The following is a 20,803-nucleotide window of genomic DNA, read 5'->3' on the forward strand; positions in this document are numbered from 1 at the left end:
TTCACCCCTCACAATTAGGGTCTTTTCTTCCTCCTCACAATTAGTGTATATTTTTGTTTAGATATGTGTAGCTTCTATTAATAATGCTCATACACCCCTTGAAAAGATATTTAGAACCTTTGATTTTCTGTATATTTATAAGCTTTTTATTAGTAAAGTTATTAATAAATAAATGTTTTAGTTAGAATATTGAATTATACACTTTGTAACATGGTACGTGTGATCTTTAGGCACCGGGAAATGATTCCGGGTCCCTGGCATGGCAGGCGAGAACTCTGCCACTGCGCCACCATGGCCCTCCCCTGTGATCATTTTAATAATTAGATTCTCATGAAGGACTGTTTAAAGGACTGTTTCACTACATAAGTGTTAAAATTTTAAGATAATGCCCTTTGACCCAACATTTCCATGTCCGAGAATCTGTTCTGTAGAAATATTCATAAATGTTTGAAGGCATGTGTTCTAGTTTGCTAGCTGCCGGAATGCCACACACCAGAGACGGATTGGCTTTTAATAAAAGGGGATTTATTTTGTTGGTTCTTCAGAGGAAAGGCAGCTAACTTTCCACTGAGGTTCTTTCTTACGTGGAAGGCACAGGATGGTCTCTGCTGGTCTTCTCTCCAGGCCCCTGGGTTCCAACAACTTTCCCCGTGGTGACTTCTTTCTGCATCTCGAAAGGCCTGGGCTGAGCTGCAAGTGCTGAGATGAGGAATGCTGAGCTGCTTAGGCTGTACTACATTGCGCTCTCTCATTTAAGCACCAGCCAATTAAGTCAAACATCACTCATTGCAGCAGACATGCCTCCTAGCCGGCTGCAGATGTAATTAGCCACAGATGAGGTTCACATACCATTGGCTTATGTCCGCAGCAACAAAACTAGGTATGCTCACCTGGCCAAGCTGACAACTGAATCTAACTACCACAGCATAGGTTCAAGAATATTCTTTGCAACGCTATTCATAGGAAAATAATGGAAACATCCTAACTGACTAACCGTTAGAGAACTGGTTAATAAATTAGTGTACACCAATACTGAGGTATACTATGAAGCCTTTAAAAAGATGAAATTGATCTATAATGTGGAATGATCACCAAAGTACTTGGATTAAGGCAAAAACAAAGTATAGAATGTGTGCTTTAAGAAGGACAAAGTATGTGTGCTTAGATAATTTACGGAAGGATAGACAATTAAGTGGACCAAAAGACTGGAGCACAGGGAGACTTAATTTCCATTGAATAGCCTTTTGTGTCTTTTAAATTTTTGTTCTGTGTAAGTATTGCTCTTTTAATTAAAATATTCAGTGGTAGTTTGATATACATTTTTTCAAGTTTGGGCAGTGTGGTTTATTCTGTTTCCGCAGTCTAGTTTAATGGCTGAGGCACTAAAATCTTCAGTCTTTAGTCTGTTTCAGCTATTTTCCTGATTGACAGTCTTTCAAAAACTTTCTGATCATATTTATTTGTTTTGCTATTAATGCTGTTTTCTTTCTGAAAGTTTTTTAACATTCTTTTGTTTATGGGTTTTAAGAGTCCTCCAAAGAAGTGGAATTTCATCTTTGTTTCAGATCTCTGCTGCTGCTTCTTTTTTTTTGGCGTGAACAGGCTCTGGGTATTGAACCCAGGTCTCCAGCATGGCAGGCAAGAATTCTGCTATTGAGCCCCATTGCACTGCCCCAGATCTCAGCTTTTTAAGGACTTAACTGTTTCATCTTTTTTGTGCTGTGCTTTAAAATTAGCAGAAATTCTAATCTTACAGAAGACAGAATAGGTAGAGATTAAACAATTCAGTAATTTTTTCTTTTTTCTCTTTCCTTGAAGAATTATTGGAAATTCTATTTGGCATTTTACAATTCTCCAGAGAGTCAAATCTAAACACAGTGGTTTACTAACTGGGTACTAGGAAGTAAAAAATTTAGAAATTTTGACTAGTGTAAGTCAGGCAGTTGGGTTAAAAATCTGACTTTTTCTTACTAGGTATGTAAGTGATCTTTCCTCTTCTGCAAAATGCAAATAACCTCCCCCATTTATAATTTGTTAAGGATTAAATAAGACAATAAATGAAGCATGATTAGTCGGTGTTTGATATTTAGTAAGTGTTCTTTACCCTCTTATGTTGTCATCCCTTCTTCCCTTTCCCCACCTAAGGGAGGATGTCTGAGAAGGTATGAAGGAAGGCACAGGATTTCCATAGAAGGCTGAGAAATCAGAGCTTTTGCAGCAATGTGAGCCTTTGCCCCTATATTCCTTTCTCTTATCAGAGAGCCTTTGATTTCCTCTCAGGTAGTTCTCTCTGCTGACCCTCAATAAGAAACTGTGGGGGAGGTTGCTGAAGGCAGACAGCTTTCTTCTCTATAGTTTAACCAGAACCTAACTTCTGGAGGAATAAGTCATTTTATAGATAATTTTAAGTGTGTATATTTTTCAGTAAATCTTTGAGGAAATATTTTTTTGTAAGGGGGATTGAGTCTAGGTGTCACTTTGCTAGCTCAGTAAATATGCAGGGATGAAGAAACATTTCCAATACTTTTTTTCCTTGTTGTCCCCAGGGATGATCTTGAGGCCCTTCATATATATTCTCACCCATACCTTTCTGAAGTGCTGATGCTCCTGCCTCCTGTTCCTTAGGTGTCAACCAGTGTTTTATTTTCTGTCTTCTGTTTGGTGTACCATGCTATGGTCTGTGTATCTTGCAGCTGGACACCCTCTTCATATTTAGAAGAGAGTTAAAGAGTCATGGTTAAAATCATCGACTGCTTCAATATAATAATATAATAAAAGCTGTCCTTTATGTTGTGTTACTATGGGGTTATAAAACATTTTCACATACACTTGAGATTTACCACAATCCTGGTAGATTGGTGTTGATATTAATGTGAAAAATAGGTAGCAGTAATGGAAGCATCAGCAGCATTTGTAGTATTAGCAGTGTTTTTATATGCGTGAGAATGAGCCCTGTGCCTTTCCTTCCCAGGGCATTCACCCGTATCATTCTCTGAGCTATACCAGTGGGGACACTGCCGCGGATTCCCCAGTGCACACTGGGCGTGCTGCGATGCCGGTCAAGGAGAGTCCCAGGAAGGAGAGCCTGCTCAGCTACCTGACCGGGAGCTTCCTAAGTTTGCACAACCTCCTGGAAGGGACTCCTCAGAGAAGCACTGCCACTGTGAAAAGCAGCTCCCTAACGAGAACAGGTACATCGTCTAGATTTGACAATGATAAATTTATTTTTAGGGGGAATTACAAGAAGAAAGACACTATTTAAGCTTATTTAGACTTAATATACTTTGGTTGCAAAGCTGATCTTTCATATAATAGCCCTTGTGTTTGAGAAAATTTAAAAACTTGTTCTCTTAAGTTCTTGGTATTTTCATGTTTTTAGTTTATATTTTTAAATGACAGCGTTGACATTGGTATCAGCCTAGGTGTGGTGTGGTATGCTGTCTAGAGCAGCCAATATAGATTTTCCACCATTATAATGAAAATAATTAATGCCTTTAATATCCCATTGCCAACACCATGCAGTGAGATTTCAGAGACGTCTGCAAAGATGGATATTTTAACCTTTAAAAAAAATTGTTGTGTAAATCACACTCTCTGTTCTTTCACACGTAACACCGTACTCAAATTTTATCTCAGGAAACACAGTGGCCACGGATATGTTCTCAGAACATCCCTTGCTATCTGAACCATCATCCTCAGTTTCTATAATTGGATGTCAAATGCTGTGGGTAATAGAGGAAGTATGGTACAAGAATCTCCTGTTACAAAATCAGGACACAATAGTCTTCCAACAGGTATGAAGTCATCATATTATTTTGCTTAACCGAATAAAAGGTACTTGTAAAATTCAGGCAAAATCCTACTTTTCAGAGGATGGTTAAACTTTCAAATGTTTAATTACTGTTTACTTGAAACTGTCCCATTTCTGAAATGCTTTTGATAATTTTGCAACCAAGAGAGTAGTAAGCACTCACTGTTCCTGTGGAAAAGCAAATATGTCAAATATGAAGTATGTAATTGAAAGAGTTTAAAGCTTTCATTTAATGTGGTTGGTTTAATTTTCAAGTTAAGCAAAGATAAATGAAGAAATACAGAGAGTAATTACAACATTACGTACCTGTAATACAGAAAATATTTTCAGATTATCCAGATTCTTCTAAAACATAATAACTAGCGTTCTTATCCCCTTTATAGGTACTTAAGAAATATTTTATTAAATCTAGGTAGATATTAAAAGAAATAAACTAAGATCCCTGCCCTCAAGGAGGGAGGTAAATGAATGCCATTTATTAATTTTAAAAAATGTGTGTGAGTAGAAAGAAGACTGGTAGAGCATTGACCAAAGTAGTAATAGTCATTATTTCCAGAATTATCAGTGAACCCACCCTTCCATTTCTATTCTTTCTTTTTTCCTATTTTTTTTAATTTTTAATTTTGCAAAGTTTACATATGTATTCATTATTTTCTTATAATACATATTTAAAGGAATACGTAAAGTAAACATTGATGCTAGTTACTGAAAAGAGCTAATCTATATAAAACTATTTAGAATAGTAGTAAATTTTTTTTGGATTAGAAAATATGGAAGTTTTAAGTGGTTGTTATATGACTGCTTACTCAGTTCTTTCTCCTGCTGGTTTGTGGAGTGCCTCTGAATCTGGAACTGATGCTAATACTAAATTGCATGCTGTTTCTTAGCATTGGCCCTTTGTTGAGAACCGTAGAAAGATGATGCCTTTGCCAGCTCTTGGTACCTTTCTGGTAGTAGTCTCACTAATGCAATGTATAAATTGTACGTCGTTTGAATTTGAGGGCCAGAAAAGAGCATTTCCTCTCTATCGTAGGTCCTTTGCCTAGGAGTAAAAGGAGGAAAGGATTTCGGAGGAAAGCAGTAGTCCCTTCATTTTTGTCCTGTCTCAGGAGGGCATGTTTAGGAAGAATATGTGCTTCTGTGACGTGCATGGCTTTTGCCTTACTAGAGCTGTTTTATGTAGCCCTGCTACTGTCTGCTATTCTGTTCTTCAGTGCAGAGCTGATGGGGCCACAAATGCTTTTCAGAGACCTTTTGGGTATTAAGTTCTCCATTCGGTCTGATTAATTCTCAGGTAGTTGTGTGAGGATGACGGATGTTTTTTGAAAATTTATTGTAATTTCATTTTTCATCAATAGATCATATCTTTAAAGTAATCTAAAAGTGCTAATTATTTTCTTTTCAATTTAAGTGGTCTAATAACAGTGCTATAATACAGGCTTCATAAATGTATTTAGCTGTGCCCTTTATGTTGTTTCTCTTTACTAATAATTTGCATTTTGTTCTCAAAAATTTATTTTGTTAGGTGTTGTACCCAATCTTCCTACAATACCGTCAGCTTCAGATTTCAACACCGTCTTGTCTAGTGACCAGAACACTTTGGATGGGATATACTCTCAGCACAGCACTAGTCAGGGTGATGTGGCAGGCATAGAAGAAGCGAACCAGGGGTTTGGTTTCCTGCTGTCCAGCTCACTGTTGCGCAGGTGAGCTAGCCTCATTTTCTCTGGTTATAGTAGTGTCTCATTAGGTAGGACTCAGCAACAGACTGGCAGTATGGACCCTGGAATTCTAGTGAAGGTTCCTACTCTCTGTCTGTCTGCCTAAAGTCTTCATACAATAAAGGAGAAGCCTTTAAAAAGTGCATGGGTTAATTATACATGTAAATTAGCATTTTTAAATATTACATATAGTATTTAAAATAATGTGTGTGTTAATTGTAAATGCAAATTATATATCTGTAGATGCTTACTAAACCAGAAGAGTGGTATATAGTTCTTTGTCAAATACAATAACATTTTTGTTATTTGGAGTTAGAGATTGGCTAAGTAACATGACTAGACAGATAAATCCAAACATGTCATGTAGTTTTTAATGCTCTGTTAAGACCTTACCAAGTGAGCAGTGGGGGGGCTTGAAGACTTTAGAGCAGAGGAATAAATAAAGTGGTTAGAACTATATGTATAAAAATATCATATGGGTAGAAATATGTTGAATGGATTGAAGTAGAGAAACTAGAGGTGTAAAGAAGAGATGAGCTGTTGAAATGGTTCACATTGTGCTGTGACTCTGATCAGATAAAAAATAAATACTGATGAGAGCTTACTTGTTTGATTAAATGTGGAGAGTAAAGGTGGAAGTCCTTTGGAATTTATTTTTCAGTGTGAGTGACCAGAAGGTAAGTGGGAGAGTGGAACCCACCAGAGTGGGACATGGCTAATGAGAGGTTTTATTCGTACATGAGGGAAGAGGCTTTAGCATATTTACATACTTACTAGGAATTAGGAACATCACATTCAGTAAAACAGGAAAAGAAACTGATGAAGCAAGATTCTTAGACAGATGAGAAGTAGTAGAATTTGAGTCAATTATAAAGAAAGATGCTTTAAACAGGAAACATACTTTTCCTTTGAGAATTTTTGGGTGGAAATAAGGACAGTTCACAACTGTTGAGGTAAGTTTGCAAACTGGTAGCTTTAATGTTCTCTCTTACAGTAGTTGGCAGTTTATGTTAAGAAATGTGTCAGGTACTTTTCAGTTTCCCTGAGATTCATTTCTCCAATACATTGGAGTAATTTTTAGAAGTACCTCCATATTTTTTTAAAAGCTAGGGTGGGGAAAAAATTGCTTTTTTATGTTTCTACCTATATAATAATAAGTTTATTGTATTTTTTAGAATTTTAATACACTTTTTTAGAGATAACTACATTATTTCATATGTATGAAATCCACCAAGAATATGACTATTAAGTAATAAAATTAAAAAAATTGTATTAGGTGATTTAGACATGTGTAAGTAATTGAAGTGAATGGAAAGAGAGATGACCCCATACCCTCAGAAGGGTTGCCGGACAGTGCCGAGTGTCTGGGGAAGCGTTCAGGTTACTCCTGGTGCTCCAGTGAGTGCAATTATGGCATTTCATCACACAGTCCATCCTTAGCAGACAGTGCCGAGTGTCTGGGAAAGCATTCAGGTTACTCCTGGTGCTCCAGTGAGTGCAATTACGGCGTTTCATCACACAGTCCATCCTTAGCAGACAGTGCCGAGTGTCTGGGGAAGCATTCAGGTTACTCCTGGTGCTCCAGTGAGTGCAATTACGATGTTTCATCACACAGTCAGTCCTTAGCAGCTGAATTATAGGAATATATGAGAATTGATCCAAAGCAGATGCAGCAAGAAAAATGAGGTAAAGAAGTATGATACAGAGCTAGGAAGTTGCTGAAATGCAGTTAAACCAAGAGTTTAGCAGACAAGGGAGTCATGTGACTTTGGAACTGAAGTATTGATTGGGTTGTCTGTGTGGCCCATGAAGTCATTCAGGATGTTACATTTCAATGGAAAATAAAAAGTCAGGGAAGTCAAAGTCCCAGAGGCATGAATAGATGACAGAAATGAAGAAAGGTGGAGGAGGTTTGAACCTTGAAGGAGGAGAAAGAGTTTTCCAGTGATAGAAATAGCAGATCCAAGAAAGAGTAAGTTAAATCCAAGAAAAAGTATGCCAAGCAAGTATACAATGGAGTGGAAACTTCTTCCTACAGTTCTAGCCTGAAATAAAATTGTTTGCATTATCTCATTCTAGGCTGTCAGACCCACACAAATATAGCATTTTTGCCAAGCATGGAAAAATAAGATGACCTAGAGACAATTAAAATTTTGGACTTTGTTCTCATTTTCCAGTACTATTTGTATAATGAGATCCAAATCCTCAATTTTAATTGTCTCTAGGTCAAGTTAGATAGGATTATTTTAAGCTTCAGAAGAAGATCATAAAGAGAAGATGCATAGTGAAAGAATAAGAAGGGAAGCGAGGAGAACACTGGTAACACCTGTAGTTAGAATGTGTGAAAGGAGAAGGAACCATGCAGCAGAAAATGAGTAGTCAGAGCAATAGTACTGATCTAGTATTAAACAAATATTTGCTTCTTGTTGGGTTAGCTCTGACAACTGAGGAATTCCATTAACTAGAGATTTAACCAAAGTGATGTGATTTCATATGAATGTATGATACTAAAAATGAAAGGAAATTTTGTCAGAAAACAAATGTTAAACTACACAAACCAAGTGATACTATTAGAAGTAGGTCAGTATTTGATCTGAAACTGAAATTTTTTGTAGTGCATAATCTAATTCAACCTATCTGTATAGCTCATTTAAACAATTGAAACACAGGAAGCACAGAATAAGAAAGAGGTCCTTTAATCCTTTTTAGATTATTGTAATGCCTGGAAACATCCTAGAGTATATTAAGCAGATAATCAAAAAGTATTGGCAAAGTCCCCTGAGGGAGGGGAGAAAGAATATGGAACCATTAAATCTTACCATCAGGGAATCCTCTGATACTGTGTCAAACTGTAGGAATACCCAAATCACAAGGCTTACTCTTGTGAAGCTTCTGTAGGTAGCATAGAAGCTTAGACTACCTATAGGCATGCCTAAGAGTTACTTCTGGAGGACCTCTGTTGTTGCTCAAAGGTGGCCTCAGTCTCTCTAAGCTCAACTCTGCAAGTAAAATCATTGCCCTCCCCCCTACGTGGGACATGACATCCAGGGGTGAAAGTCTCCCTGGCGACGTGGAAGATGATTCCCAGGGTTGAATCCAGACCTGGCACTGTGGGATCAACAATTACATCCTGACCAAAAGGGGGGGGAAAAGTGTAATTAATAAAGTATCAGTGGCAAAGAGAATTCAAATAGTCAAGAGGCTACTCTGGAGGTTGTTCTTACTCAAGGTTCAGGTAGACCTTGCTACCTATCATAACCTCCCAACCCCCAATCAGAACATTCTAACCAATCCTAAAGAACACCTAGGGCAATATAAGATTCCACAAGGGTTTTAGGCACTAGAGTAGCTTTCCAGAGATCTGTAACCTCCAGATGGGCCCCTGGTCCAGATAAGTCCTAAAATCTAGCCCAGCCTCTCCAGAACATCAGATAGTTCCATTTCCTACCCCATATTAGTGAGAAACCCTTCCAATGTCAAAAACTTAGAATTGCCGTAACCCAAACAAACCCAAAGAAAGGTATGGAAAGATCAAAGATGATGGTGGAATTATACATAGAAGACATGACTTAACAAATGAAAGAATGCTGAATCATTAAATTGGTATCTCTTTTAGTCTCCAGTATTTTAGAGCAGGTAGAAGTAAAAACCTAAAATTGTGAAATGATAACCCATGTCAAAGTCTGAAATATGTTCTACAACTAATTGTGGTGCTGTGCTTTGAAATTTATAGCTTTTTTTTGTATATATGTTATTCACAAAAAAAAAAGGAGAAAAAGTCAATTGTTATGATAAAAAGTATTTAAGCCCTCTAGCCTCCTATATTCTGGAGCAGCTAGAAGGAAAAATATGAGAGGATCATATGGTAGCCCATAACAAACCCTGGGATTTGTCCTATAACCATTTGAAGAGTGCTTTGAAAACTATTGCTTTTTTATTTCTTTGCTTTGTATATATTTTATACTATACAATTAAAAAAGTTTAAAGAAAAGTAGGTCGGATATTCATAATATAACATTGCGCTTTTTTATATTAAAATAGGAAGCTGGGACTTCCGGAGAAGATGGCGGCTTAGTAAGACGCGCGGATCTTAGTTTCTTCTCCAGGACAGATACTAGGGGAGTAGAAACGATACAGAACAGCTCCCAAAGCCACAACAGAGAAAAAAAAGACAGCGTACCCCATCCTGGAACGGCTGGCTGGCTGAGAGAAGCCGCTCGGGTGAGATCGCCGAGGCGCGCAGGCTTTACCGGGCGGGGCGGCAAGTGGCCGGAGTCACTCCCTTCCCCCTTCCTGGGCCGGCTGGGAGAATTGGAGAGGCGGTCCCCTGAAACCACGGCGGCTGGCGCCCACACCACGCGCGGCCCCCCGGACCAACTGAGAGAATTGGATTGGAAATCCCCAGGCCGCGGAGAACGGTGACGGGTGGGGGAGGCCCTTTCCAAACCCGTGACTCCCCGGGAACGTGCACTCTCCCGGGCGGGCCGCTGCCGCTGGCGCCCTCCCGCCACGCTTGTCGCCCAGGGCCGACTAGGAAATTCGGACGGGCGCTTTCCCGGGCTGCGGCGGCCAGCAACCCTCCCTGCGTTCGGACCCCGGGTGGGCTCGCACTCTTCCAAGCCGCTTCGGCTAGCGAACCTCCCGGACGGCGAGAGTTTTCCAAAGTTAAAGGTCCCACAGCACCTTTTACTGGTGGGACCCACAGACAAACGTGTGCCACGAGCGCCACCTACTGGGCAGGATAAGAAAAACAGAACCCAGAGATTTCACAGAAAAATCTTCCAAACTTTTGGATCCAATACCCAGGGAAATTTGTCTAAATGCGCAGACGCCAACAGAAGATAACAGATCACGCTCAAATAATTGAAAACATGGCCCAGTCAAAGGAACAAACCAATAGTTCAAATGAGATACAGGAGCTGAGACAACTAATGCTGAATATATGAACAGAAATGGAAAACCTCTTCAAAAATGAAATCGATAAATTGAGGGAGGACATGAAGAAGACATGGGCTGATCAAAAAGAAGAAATAGAAAAACTGAAAAAACAAATCACAGAACTTATGGAAGTGAAGGATAAAGTAGAAAAGATGGAAAAAACAATGGATACCTACAATGATAGATTTAAAGAGACAGAAGATAGAATTAGTGATTTGGAGGATGGAACATCTGAATTCCAAAAAGAAACAGAAACTATCTGGAAAAGAATGGAAAAATTCGAACAGGGTATCAGGGAACTCAAGGACAATATGAAGTGCACAAATATACGTGTTGTGGGTGTCCCAGAAGGAGAAGAGAAGGGAAAAGGAGGAGAAAAACTAATGGAAGAAATTTTCACTGAAAATTTCCCAACTCTTATGAAAGACCTAAAATTACAGATCCAAGAAGTGCAGCGCACCCCAAAGAGATTAGACCCAAATAGGCGTTCTCCAAGACACTTATTAGTTAGAATGTCAGAGGTCAAAGAGAAAGAGAGGATTTTGAAAGCAGCGAGAGAGAAGCAATCCATCACATACAAGGGAAACCCAATAAGACTATGTGTAGATTTCTCAGCAGAAACCATGGAAGCTAGAAGACAGTGGGATGATATATTTAAGTTACTAAAAGAGAAAAACTGCCAACCAAGACTCCTATATCCAGCAAAATTGTCCTTCAAAAATGAGGGAGAAATTAAAACATTCTCAGACAAAAAGTCACTGAGAGAATTTGTGACCAAGAGATCAGCTCTGCAAGAAATACTAAAGGGAGCAATAGAGTCAGATACAAAAAGACAGAAGAGAGAGGTATGGAGAAGAGTGTAGAAAGAAGGAAAGTCAGATATGATATATATAATACAAAAGGCAATATGGTAGAGGAAAATATTATCCAAACAGTAATAACTCTAAATGTTAATGGACTGAATTCCCCAATCAAAAGACATAGAATGGCAGAATGGATTAAAAAACAGGATCCTTCTATATGCTGTCTACAGGAAACACATCTTAGACCCAAAGATAAACATAGGTTGAAAGTGAAAGGTTGGGAAAAGATATTTCATGCAAATAACAACCAGAAAATAGCAGGAGTGGCTATACTAACATCCAACAAGTTAGACTTCAAATGTAAAACAGTTAAAAGAGACAAAGAAGGACACTATCTACTAATAAAAGGAACAATTAAACAAGAAGACATAACAATCATAAATATTTATGCACCGAACCAGAATGCCCCAAAATACATGAGGAATACACTGCAAACACTGAAAAGGGAAATAGACACATATACCATAATAGTTGGAGACTTCAATTCACCACTCTCATCAATGGACAGAACATCTAGACAGAGGATCAATAAAGAAATAGAGAATCTGAATATTACTATAAATGAGCTAGACTTAACAGACATTTATAGGACATTACATCCCACAACAGCAGGATACAACTTTTTTTCAAGTGCTCATGGATCATTCTCAAAGATAGACCATATGCTGGGTCACAAAGCAAGTCTCAACAAATTTAAAAAGATTGAAATCATACACAGCACTTTCTCGGATCATAAAGGAATGAAGTTGGAAATCAATAATAGGCGGAGTGCCAGAAAATTCACAAATACATGGAGGCTCAACAACACTCTCTTAAACAACAAGTGGGTCAAAGAAGAAATTGCAAGAGAAATTAGTAAATACCTCGAGGCGAATGAAAATGAAAACACAACATATCAAAACTTATGGGACGCAGCAAAGGCAGTGCTAAGAGGGAAATTTATTGCCCTAAATGCCTTTATCAGAAAAGAAGAAAAGGCAAAAATGCAGGAATTAACTGCCCACTTGGAAGAACTGGAGAAAGAACAGCAAGCTAACCCCAAAGCAAGCAAAAGGAAAGAAATAACAAAGATCAGAGCAGAAATAAATGAAATTGAAAACATGAAAACAATAGAGAAAATCAATAAGACCAGAAGTTGGTTCTATGAGAAAATCAATAAGATTGATGGGCCCTTAGCAAGATTGACAAAAAAGAAGAAGAGAGAGGATGCAAATAAATAAGATCAGAAATGGAAGAGGAGACATAACTACTGACCTCACAGAAATAAAGGAGGTAATAACAGGATACTATGAACAACTTTACGCTAATAAATACAACAATTTAGATGAAATGGACGGGTTCCTGGAAAGACATGAACAACCAACTTTGACTCAAGAAGACATAGATGATCTCAACAAACCAATCACAAGTAAAGAGATTGAATTAGTCATTCAAAAGCTCCCTAAAAAGAAAAATCCAGGACCAGACGGCTTCACATGTGAATTCTATCAAACATTCCAGAAAGAATTAGTACCAACTCTCCTCAAACTCTTCAAAATAATTGAAGTGGAGGAAAACTACTACATTCTATGAAGCCAACATCACCCTCATACCAAAACCAGGCAAAGATATTACAAAAAAAGAAAACTACAGACCAATCTCTCTAATGAATATAGATGCAAAAATCCTCAATAAAATTCTAGCAAATCGTATCCAACAACACATTAAAAGAATTATACATCATGACCAAGTAGGATTCATCCCAGGTATGCAAGGATGGTTCAACATAAGAAAATCAATTAATGTAATACACCACATCAACAAATCAAAGCAGAAAAATCACATGATCATCTCAATTGATGCAGAGAAGGCATTTGACAAGATTCAACATCCTTTCCTGTTGAAAACACTTCAAAAGATAGGAATACAAGGGAATTTCCTTAAAATGATAGAGGGAATATATGAAAAACCCACAGCTAATATCATCCTCAATGGGGAAAAATTGAAAACTTTCCCCCTAAGATCAGGAACAAGACAAGGATGTCCACTATCACCACTATTATTCAACATTGTGTTGGAGGTTCTAGCCAGAGCAATTAGACAAGAAAAAGAAGTACAAGGCATCAAAATTGGAAAGGAAGAAGTAAAACTATCACTGTTTGCAGACGATATGATACTATACGTCGAAAACCCGGAAGAATCCACAACAAAACTACTAGAGCTAATAAATGAGTACAGCAAAGTAGCAGGTTACAAGATCAACATTCAAAAATCTGTAGCTTTTCTATACACTAGTAATGAACAAGCTGAGGGGGAAATCAAGAAACGAATCCCATTTACAATCGCAACTAAAAGAATAAAATACCTAGGAATAAATTTAACCAAAGAGACAAAAACCTATATAAAGAAAACTACAAAAAACTGCTAAAAGAAATCACAGAAGACCTAAATAGATGGAAGGGCATACCGTGTTCATGGATTGGAAGACTAAATATAGTTAAGATGTCAATCCTACCTAAACTGATCTACAGATTCAATGCAATACCAATCAAAATCCCAACAACTTATTTTTCAGAAATAGAAAAACCAATAAGCAAATTTATCTGGAAGGGCAGGTTGCCCCGAATTGCTAAAGCATCTTGAGGAAAAAAAACGAAGCTGGAGGTCTCGCGCTGCCTGACTTTAAGGCATATTATGAAGCCACAGTGGTCAAAACAGCATGGTATTGGCATAAAGATAGATATATCGACCAATGGAATCGAATAGAGTGCTCAGATATAGACCCTCTCATCTATGGACATTTGATCTTTGATAAGGCAGTCAAGCCAACTCACCTGGGACAGAACAGTCTCTTCAATAAATGGTGCCTAGAGAACTGGATATCCATATGTAAAAGAATGAAAGAAGACCCGCATCTCACACCTTATACAAAAGTTAACTCAAAATGGATCAAAGATCTAAACATTAGGTCTAAGACCATAAACAGTTAGAGGAAAATGTAGGGAGATATCTTATGAATCTTACAATTGGAGGTGGTTTTATGGACCTTAAACCTAAAGCAAGAGCACTGAAGAAAGAAATAAATAAATGGGAGCTCCTCAAAATTAAACACTTTTGTGCATCAAAGAACTTCATCAAGAAAGTAGAAAGACAGCCTACGCAATGGGAGATAATATTTGGAAATGACGTATCAGATAAAGGTCTAGTATCCAGAATATATAAAGAGATTGTTCAACTCAACAACAAAAAGACAGCCAACCCAATTACAAAATGGGAAAAAGACTTGAACAGACACCTACCAGAAGAGAAAATACAGATGGCCAAGAGGCACATGAAGAGATGCTCAATGTCCCTGGCCATTAGAGAAATGCAAATCAAAACCACAATGAGATATCATCTCACACCCACCAGAATGGCCATTATCAACAAAACAGAAAATGACAAGTGCTGGAGAGGATGCGGAGAAAGAGGCACACTTATCCACTGTTGGTGGGAATGTCAAAGGGTGCAACCACTGTGGAAGGCAGTTTGGCGGTTCCTCAAAAAGCTGAATATAGAATTGCCATACGACCCAGAAATACCATTGCTAGGTATCTACTCAAAGGATAAGGGCAAAGGCACAAACGGACATTTGTACACCAATGTTTATAGCGGCGTTATTTACAATTGCAAAGAGATGGAAACAGCCAAAATGTCCATCAACAGAAGAATGGCTAAACAAACTGTGGTATATACATACGATGGAATATTATGCAGCTTTAAGACAAGATAAACTTATGAAGCATGTAATAACATGGATGGACCTAGAGAATATTATGCTGAGTGAGTCCAGCCAAAAACTAAAGGACAAATAAGTATGGTCCCACTGATGTGAATGGACATTCGAGAATAAACTTGAAATATGTCATTGGTAACAGAGTCCAGCAGGAGTTAGAAACAGGGTAAGATAATGGATAATTGGAGCGGAAGGGATACAGACTGTGCAACAGGACTAGATACAAAAACTCAAAAATGGACAGCACAATAACACCTAATTGTAAAGTAATCATGTTAAAACACTGAATGAAGCTGCATCTGAGCTATAGGGTTTTTTTTTTTGTTTTTTACTATTATTACTACTTTTATTTCTTTTCTCTATATTAACATTTTATATCTTTTTCTGTTGTGTTGCTAGTTCCTCTAAACCGTTGCAAATGTACTAAGAAACAATGATCATGCATCTATGTGATGATGTTAAGAATTACTGAGTGCCTATGTAGAACGGTATGATTTCTAAATATTGTGTTAATTTCTTTTTTTTTCTTTCTTTCCGTTAATTAAAAAAAAAAAAAAAAGTTACCACCCATAGTTGGGTAGGTCACATCTCCATGGAAACAATAAAAAAGATCCCACCCAGCAATATTGAATGAAGATTAAAGGACATAGCTTTTCTGGGGTACCTAATAGCTTCAAACCAGCACACATGGGAACAGATGAGCAGACACTTTATCAAACAATAATAAGCACCTGAAAAGATGCTCAACATTATTAGTCATTAGGGAAATGCAATTAAAACTCTGGTGAGGTACCATTATGTACCTATTAGAATGACTAAAATTAAAAAGATTAGTGGGGACATAGAGGAACTGGAACTTTCATATTTTTGATGGGAATGTAAAATCAAACAATTGCTTGGCAATTGCTTAAATAACAGACACCTGCCATATTACTCAGACTTTGTACTTGGAGGAATTTATAAGAGAACATCTGTCCATAGAAAGACTTGTATGTGAATGTTCTTAGCAGCTTTATTTGTAATATGAAGACTCTAGAAGCAACCCAGATGTCCTTCAACAGGTGAATGGTATATGTTCATACTATGAAACACTACTCAGGAATAAAAAGGAATGAATAACTGATACATGCAAAAGTGTGGATGGATCTCAAAGTAGTTATGCTGAATGAAAGAAGCCAGACAAAAAAGAGCACATACTTTATGTTATTTATATAAAACTATAGAAAATGCAATCTTATTTATAGTGACAGAAAGCGGATGAGTGGTTGCTTGAGGGGCTGGAGGTATGAAGAGGAGTGGGAGGGAGGGATAACAAAGATGCATGAGGAGATTTTTGAAGATATTCACTAAATGAATTATGGTAATACCTTCATAGATGTACACATGTGAAAACTTAGGAAATTGTACATTTACATGTGTTTGTCCAGTCTTACCTCTGAGCCGCTACACAGAACTTTGTAGCTCATAGAACATCACAGTGGGATAGCTTATTACCACGTTACAAGATAATAAGCATTTTACAGATAAGAAAGTACTGAAAAAGGTGCCAGAAGATGGAAGAATTCTTTATAAAAAGAGCTCCTTCTCTCCATCTATTAAACTTGTATTTGTTTATTAAAATTAGATGATCCTATAATGGTATGAAAAGTCATGCTGAAAATTAGTTTCCTAAGGCTGCTGTAACAAGATGGCTCAAAACAAAACAAATATATTGTATCAGAGTTCTGGAGGCTGGAGAAAGTCCAAAATCAAGCTGTTGGCAGGGCCATGCTTTCTTTGAAGTCTGTAGGGAAATTTCTTGTTTTGAGTTTCTGGTGGTGGCTTACCAGGAATCCATTACATTCTTCCCTCTGACTATCTCTTTATCCAGATTTCTACTTCTTAGGATACCAGACATATTGGATTTAAGGACCCATCTTACTCCAGTAGGACCTCATTTTAACTTTCCTAATTCCGTCTAAAAGTGATCCTGTTTCCACATAAGGTCACATTCTGAGTACTGGGGATTAGGCCTTTAACATATCTCTGGGGGATACAGTTCAGTCCATATCAAGACTTTAAAAATGTACCCACATTCCATTGCCAGCTATGCTATCAACCTCTGGCAATGATGATTTGGTGTGCCCAAGGAGTTTAGGTGTTAGGACATGAAATTCTGTGTTTAAATAAAGTATCAGGGTGGGCCCGGGTTTGATTCCTGGTACCTGCCCATGCAAAAAATAAATAAATAATAGAATTCTGTTTTAGGGTTTGAAAAATAACACTATTTTTGTGGACTATCATGTGACAGTACATCTCAAGTATTCTGCATCTGTATATAAATAATGTAAAAAAATGTTTACCATGGTATAACATTCTCAAACAGGACAGGTCTCAGTGCAGGTGCTTTGAAATTGGTACAGTTAGTTTCTAGCTCACTGTTTTTGTTCTCCAAATTAATATGCTTAGGTGAAGGTGATGGTTGACTCAGGAGACCGGAAGCAAGCCATTAGTTCTGTGTGCAGCTACATTGTGTACCAGTGTAGTCGGCCAGCTGTACCAGTATAGTCGGCCAGCTCCTCTTCACTCCCGGGATCTGCACTCCATGATAGTTGCAGCTTTTTAGTGTCTCTGTGTCTGGCTGACAGAGCACCCTGATATGCTTGATGAAAAGGTGAGTTTACTAGATCTTGAATCATTATATGGAAACAAAATGTAGGTTGGGAAAATGCCTTTAAAAAGAATATCTAAATTTAAATATACTATTGTGCACTTTAAACTGAATATGCTTGTTTGGTTTCAGAAGACCACTTGTCCTTTTGAGCACAATTTGAAAACTGTCATCTTGCTTATATTTGGTTGCAAATTAATGCATAGGTTGCAATTAACTCTTTGGAAAGATGGAACCTTCTCTAATTTGTATGAACTGTCAACAACATTCTTATTTGAAAAGATGGCAGCCTTGGGACAGCTAGTAGTAGGCACTTTGGTCACCAAATCAAGTAGGGCATTTAATATCCAACCTGCCACCCTAGAGCACAGCTTGTACGCTATATATAAAGGTTGCTGTATATATAACTATATATATAGTTTTGGAAATAGTGCTATTGATAATTGTTAGTATTTTCATTTTGGTTTCTAAAGTTATGATATCAGAAATTGCTTTAAAATGTCAGTAATTGATGAGCCTCTTTTTGAATAATCTAGCATGTCTTGAACCATCGCAGGTTAAACTGAATTCCTGTTACATCTCTTTCACTTGGGCTTTCATGATTTACAGTCCATGGTAGCGTTAAAAAATTGTGACTCTAGGGCAGGCCACGGTGGCTCAGCAGGCAAGAATGCTTGCCTGCTATGCCAGAGGACCCGGGTTCGATTCCTGGTACCTGCCCATGTGAAAAAAAAAATTGTGACTCTGAATGAAGCTGAATGTGAGAATGACAGAGGGAGGAGGGCTGGGGACACAAATGAAATCAGAAAGATAGATGATAAAGATTGAGATGGTATAATCTAGGAATGCCTAGAGTATATAATGATAGTGACTAAATGTACAAATTTTAAAGTTTTTGCATGAGGAAGAACAAAGGAATGTCATACTGCAGGGTGCTGAAAATAGATGGTAATTAATATTTTAAAATTTCAACTTATGTGTGAGACTAAAGCAAAAAATGCTTATTTGGTACAAAATTTATATTTTGACTAGTGCATTTCCTAATGTAACTTATGTAGACAGCCTAATTGAACACCATAAGTACACGGAACCTTGAGTAAGACATGAGATTTTGTTGGTTTGTCCAGAGTGATGCCCCAATAAATCCCAGAGTGATTTGATCAGTGAATAAAAAAGTATTTGCAAAGTCCCCTTCAGGGAATGGTGAGAACTGGGGAAAATTCAACCTCCCCAAGTTGAATTCTTGATATTCTCACAAGCAATGTAGACAACCAAAGCTATAGGCTGAGCCCCCAGTCTTGGGGTTTGTTCATATGAAACTTAACCCCACAAGGAATAGGTCAAGCCTACTTAAAATTAGGCCTAAAATCACCCCCAAGAGAACCTCTTTTTTTGCTCAGATGTGGCCTTTCTCTCCAGCCAACACAACAAGCAAACTCACCACCCTCCCCCTGTCTATGTGGGACATGAATCCCAGGGGTGTGGACCTTCCTGGCAACGTGGGACAGAAATCCTAGAATGAGCTGAGACTCAGCATCAAGGAATTGAGAAAAACCCTAGAATGAGCTGAGATTTAGCATCAAGGGATTGAGAAAACCTTCTCAACCAAAAGGGGAAAGAGTGAAATGAGACAAAGTGTCAATGGCTGAGAGATTCCAGAGTCGAGAGGTTATCCTAGAGGTTATTCTTACGCATTAAGTAGATATCACCTTGTTATTCAAGATGTAATGGAGAGGCTGTAGGGAACTGCCTGAAAATGTAGAGCTGTGTTCCAATAGCCATGTTTCTTGAAGATGATTATATAATAATATAGCTTTCACAGTGTGACTGCATGATTGTGAAAACTTTGTGTCTGATGCTCCTTTTATCTACCTTGTCAACAGATGAATAGAACTTATGGAACAAAAATAAATAATAGGGGGAACAAATGTTAAAATAAATTTAGTTTGAAATGCTAGTAATCAATGAAAAGGAGGGGTAAGGGGTATGGTATGTGTAATTTTTTTTTCTGTTTTTGCTTTATTTCTTTTTCTGAATAGATGCAAATGTTCTAAGAAATGATCATGATGATGAATATGCAACTATGCGATATTGTGAATTACTGATTATATATGTAGAATGAAATGATCAAAATAAGAATATTTGCATTTATTTGGTGTTTTTTGGGTGTTTAAAAAAATAAAATAATTATAAAAAAATTGTGACTGGTAAAATTGAATTTAATAACTATTAGTTATTATCTAACTTTCTGAGTGCTTAGTTCCTTAAAGAGAAATATGCAGAGTGAGGGGGAAGACAAAGTTTATTATATTATTTTGACATTAATATTACTTGTTAGAGAAAATTAGAAAGAAACTTGAGCCCCACCACCAAAACACAACCACTTTTTGCTTTTTTTTTTAACAACATTTTTTAAAGCAGTAGTTTTCAAAGTACTCTTCAACAAGTAGTTACAGGACAGATCTCAAAGTTCGTCATGGGCTACCACACTGTTTGCATTTTGATGTATTTCCTTATGTACTCATAAGATAGATTTGTTACAAAAATTAATCTCCCTCTCCTGCTTTTAGGACTGCCTTAAAGAAGTGCTTGAGATAGTGGAACTGGGTATCTCAGGAAGCAAGTCCAAGAATAGTGAACAAGAGGTCAAGTACAAAGGAGATAAGGAACCAAACCCTGCCTCTGTGAGGGTAAAGGATGCTGCTGAAGCCACCCTAACATGGTATGAAACTGATTGCACAGGAATTGTTCTAGAAATTAGATGAGGTTAGCTGTGATCCATGTTGTTTCATCTCTTCTTTGGACTGACAGTTTGGATCCCTGTTTTGCTCTGCTGGTTAACATTAATTCAGTCATATCATATTAGAGCTGTACAGGATTTTGGAGAACCTTATTCTGTCCCCTCACTGGTCGTTGAGTCCAGAGAGAGGATCTTTTAGCATTCCTACTGCTAGGTCTCCTGTTTCCCAGTTCAGTGATCTGTATTCTGTGCCACATCATTTATGTTATATATCATAGGGTCATTTCAGGCAAGGTTTATGAAATTTCTCTTATAAACTGGTAACA

The 20,803-nt window shown here is 37.6% G+C and overlaps 1 protein-coding gene across 1 annotated transcript in view; it reads left to right on the forward strand.

The window, feature by feature from the left end:
- The window catches only part of LOC143651333 (bridge-like lipid transfer protein family member 1), an 80,461-nt gene extending 59,893 nt beyond the window's left edge, over window positions 1-20,568 (forward strand). The window contains 7 exon segments of the mRNA XM_077122288.1: window positions 2,972-3,191; window positions 3,637-3,693; window positions 3,696-3,794; window positions 5,337-5,517; window positions 9,574-9,753; window positions 17,536-17,740; window positions 20,308-20,568. Coding sequence (XP_076978403.1) covers window positions 2,972-3,191; window positions 3,637-3,693; window positions 3,696-3,794; window positions 5,337-5,517; window positions 9,574-9,607 — 591 coding nt within the window. The 3' untranslated portion in view covers window positions 9,608-9,753; window positions 17,536-17,740; window positions 20,308-20,568.
- The last annotated feature ends 235 nt before the right edge of the window (window positions 20,569-20,803 follow it).

This window comes from Tamandua tetradactyla, chromosome 12, assembly GCF_023851605.1.
Source record: "Tamandua tetradactyla isolate mTamTet1 chromosome 12, mTamTet1.pri, whole genome shotgun sequence".
NCBI classification, from domain to species: domain Eukaryota; kingdom Metazoa; phylum Chordata; class Mammalia; order Pilosa; family Myrmecophagidae; genus Tamandua; species Tamandua tetradactyla.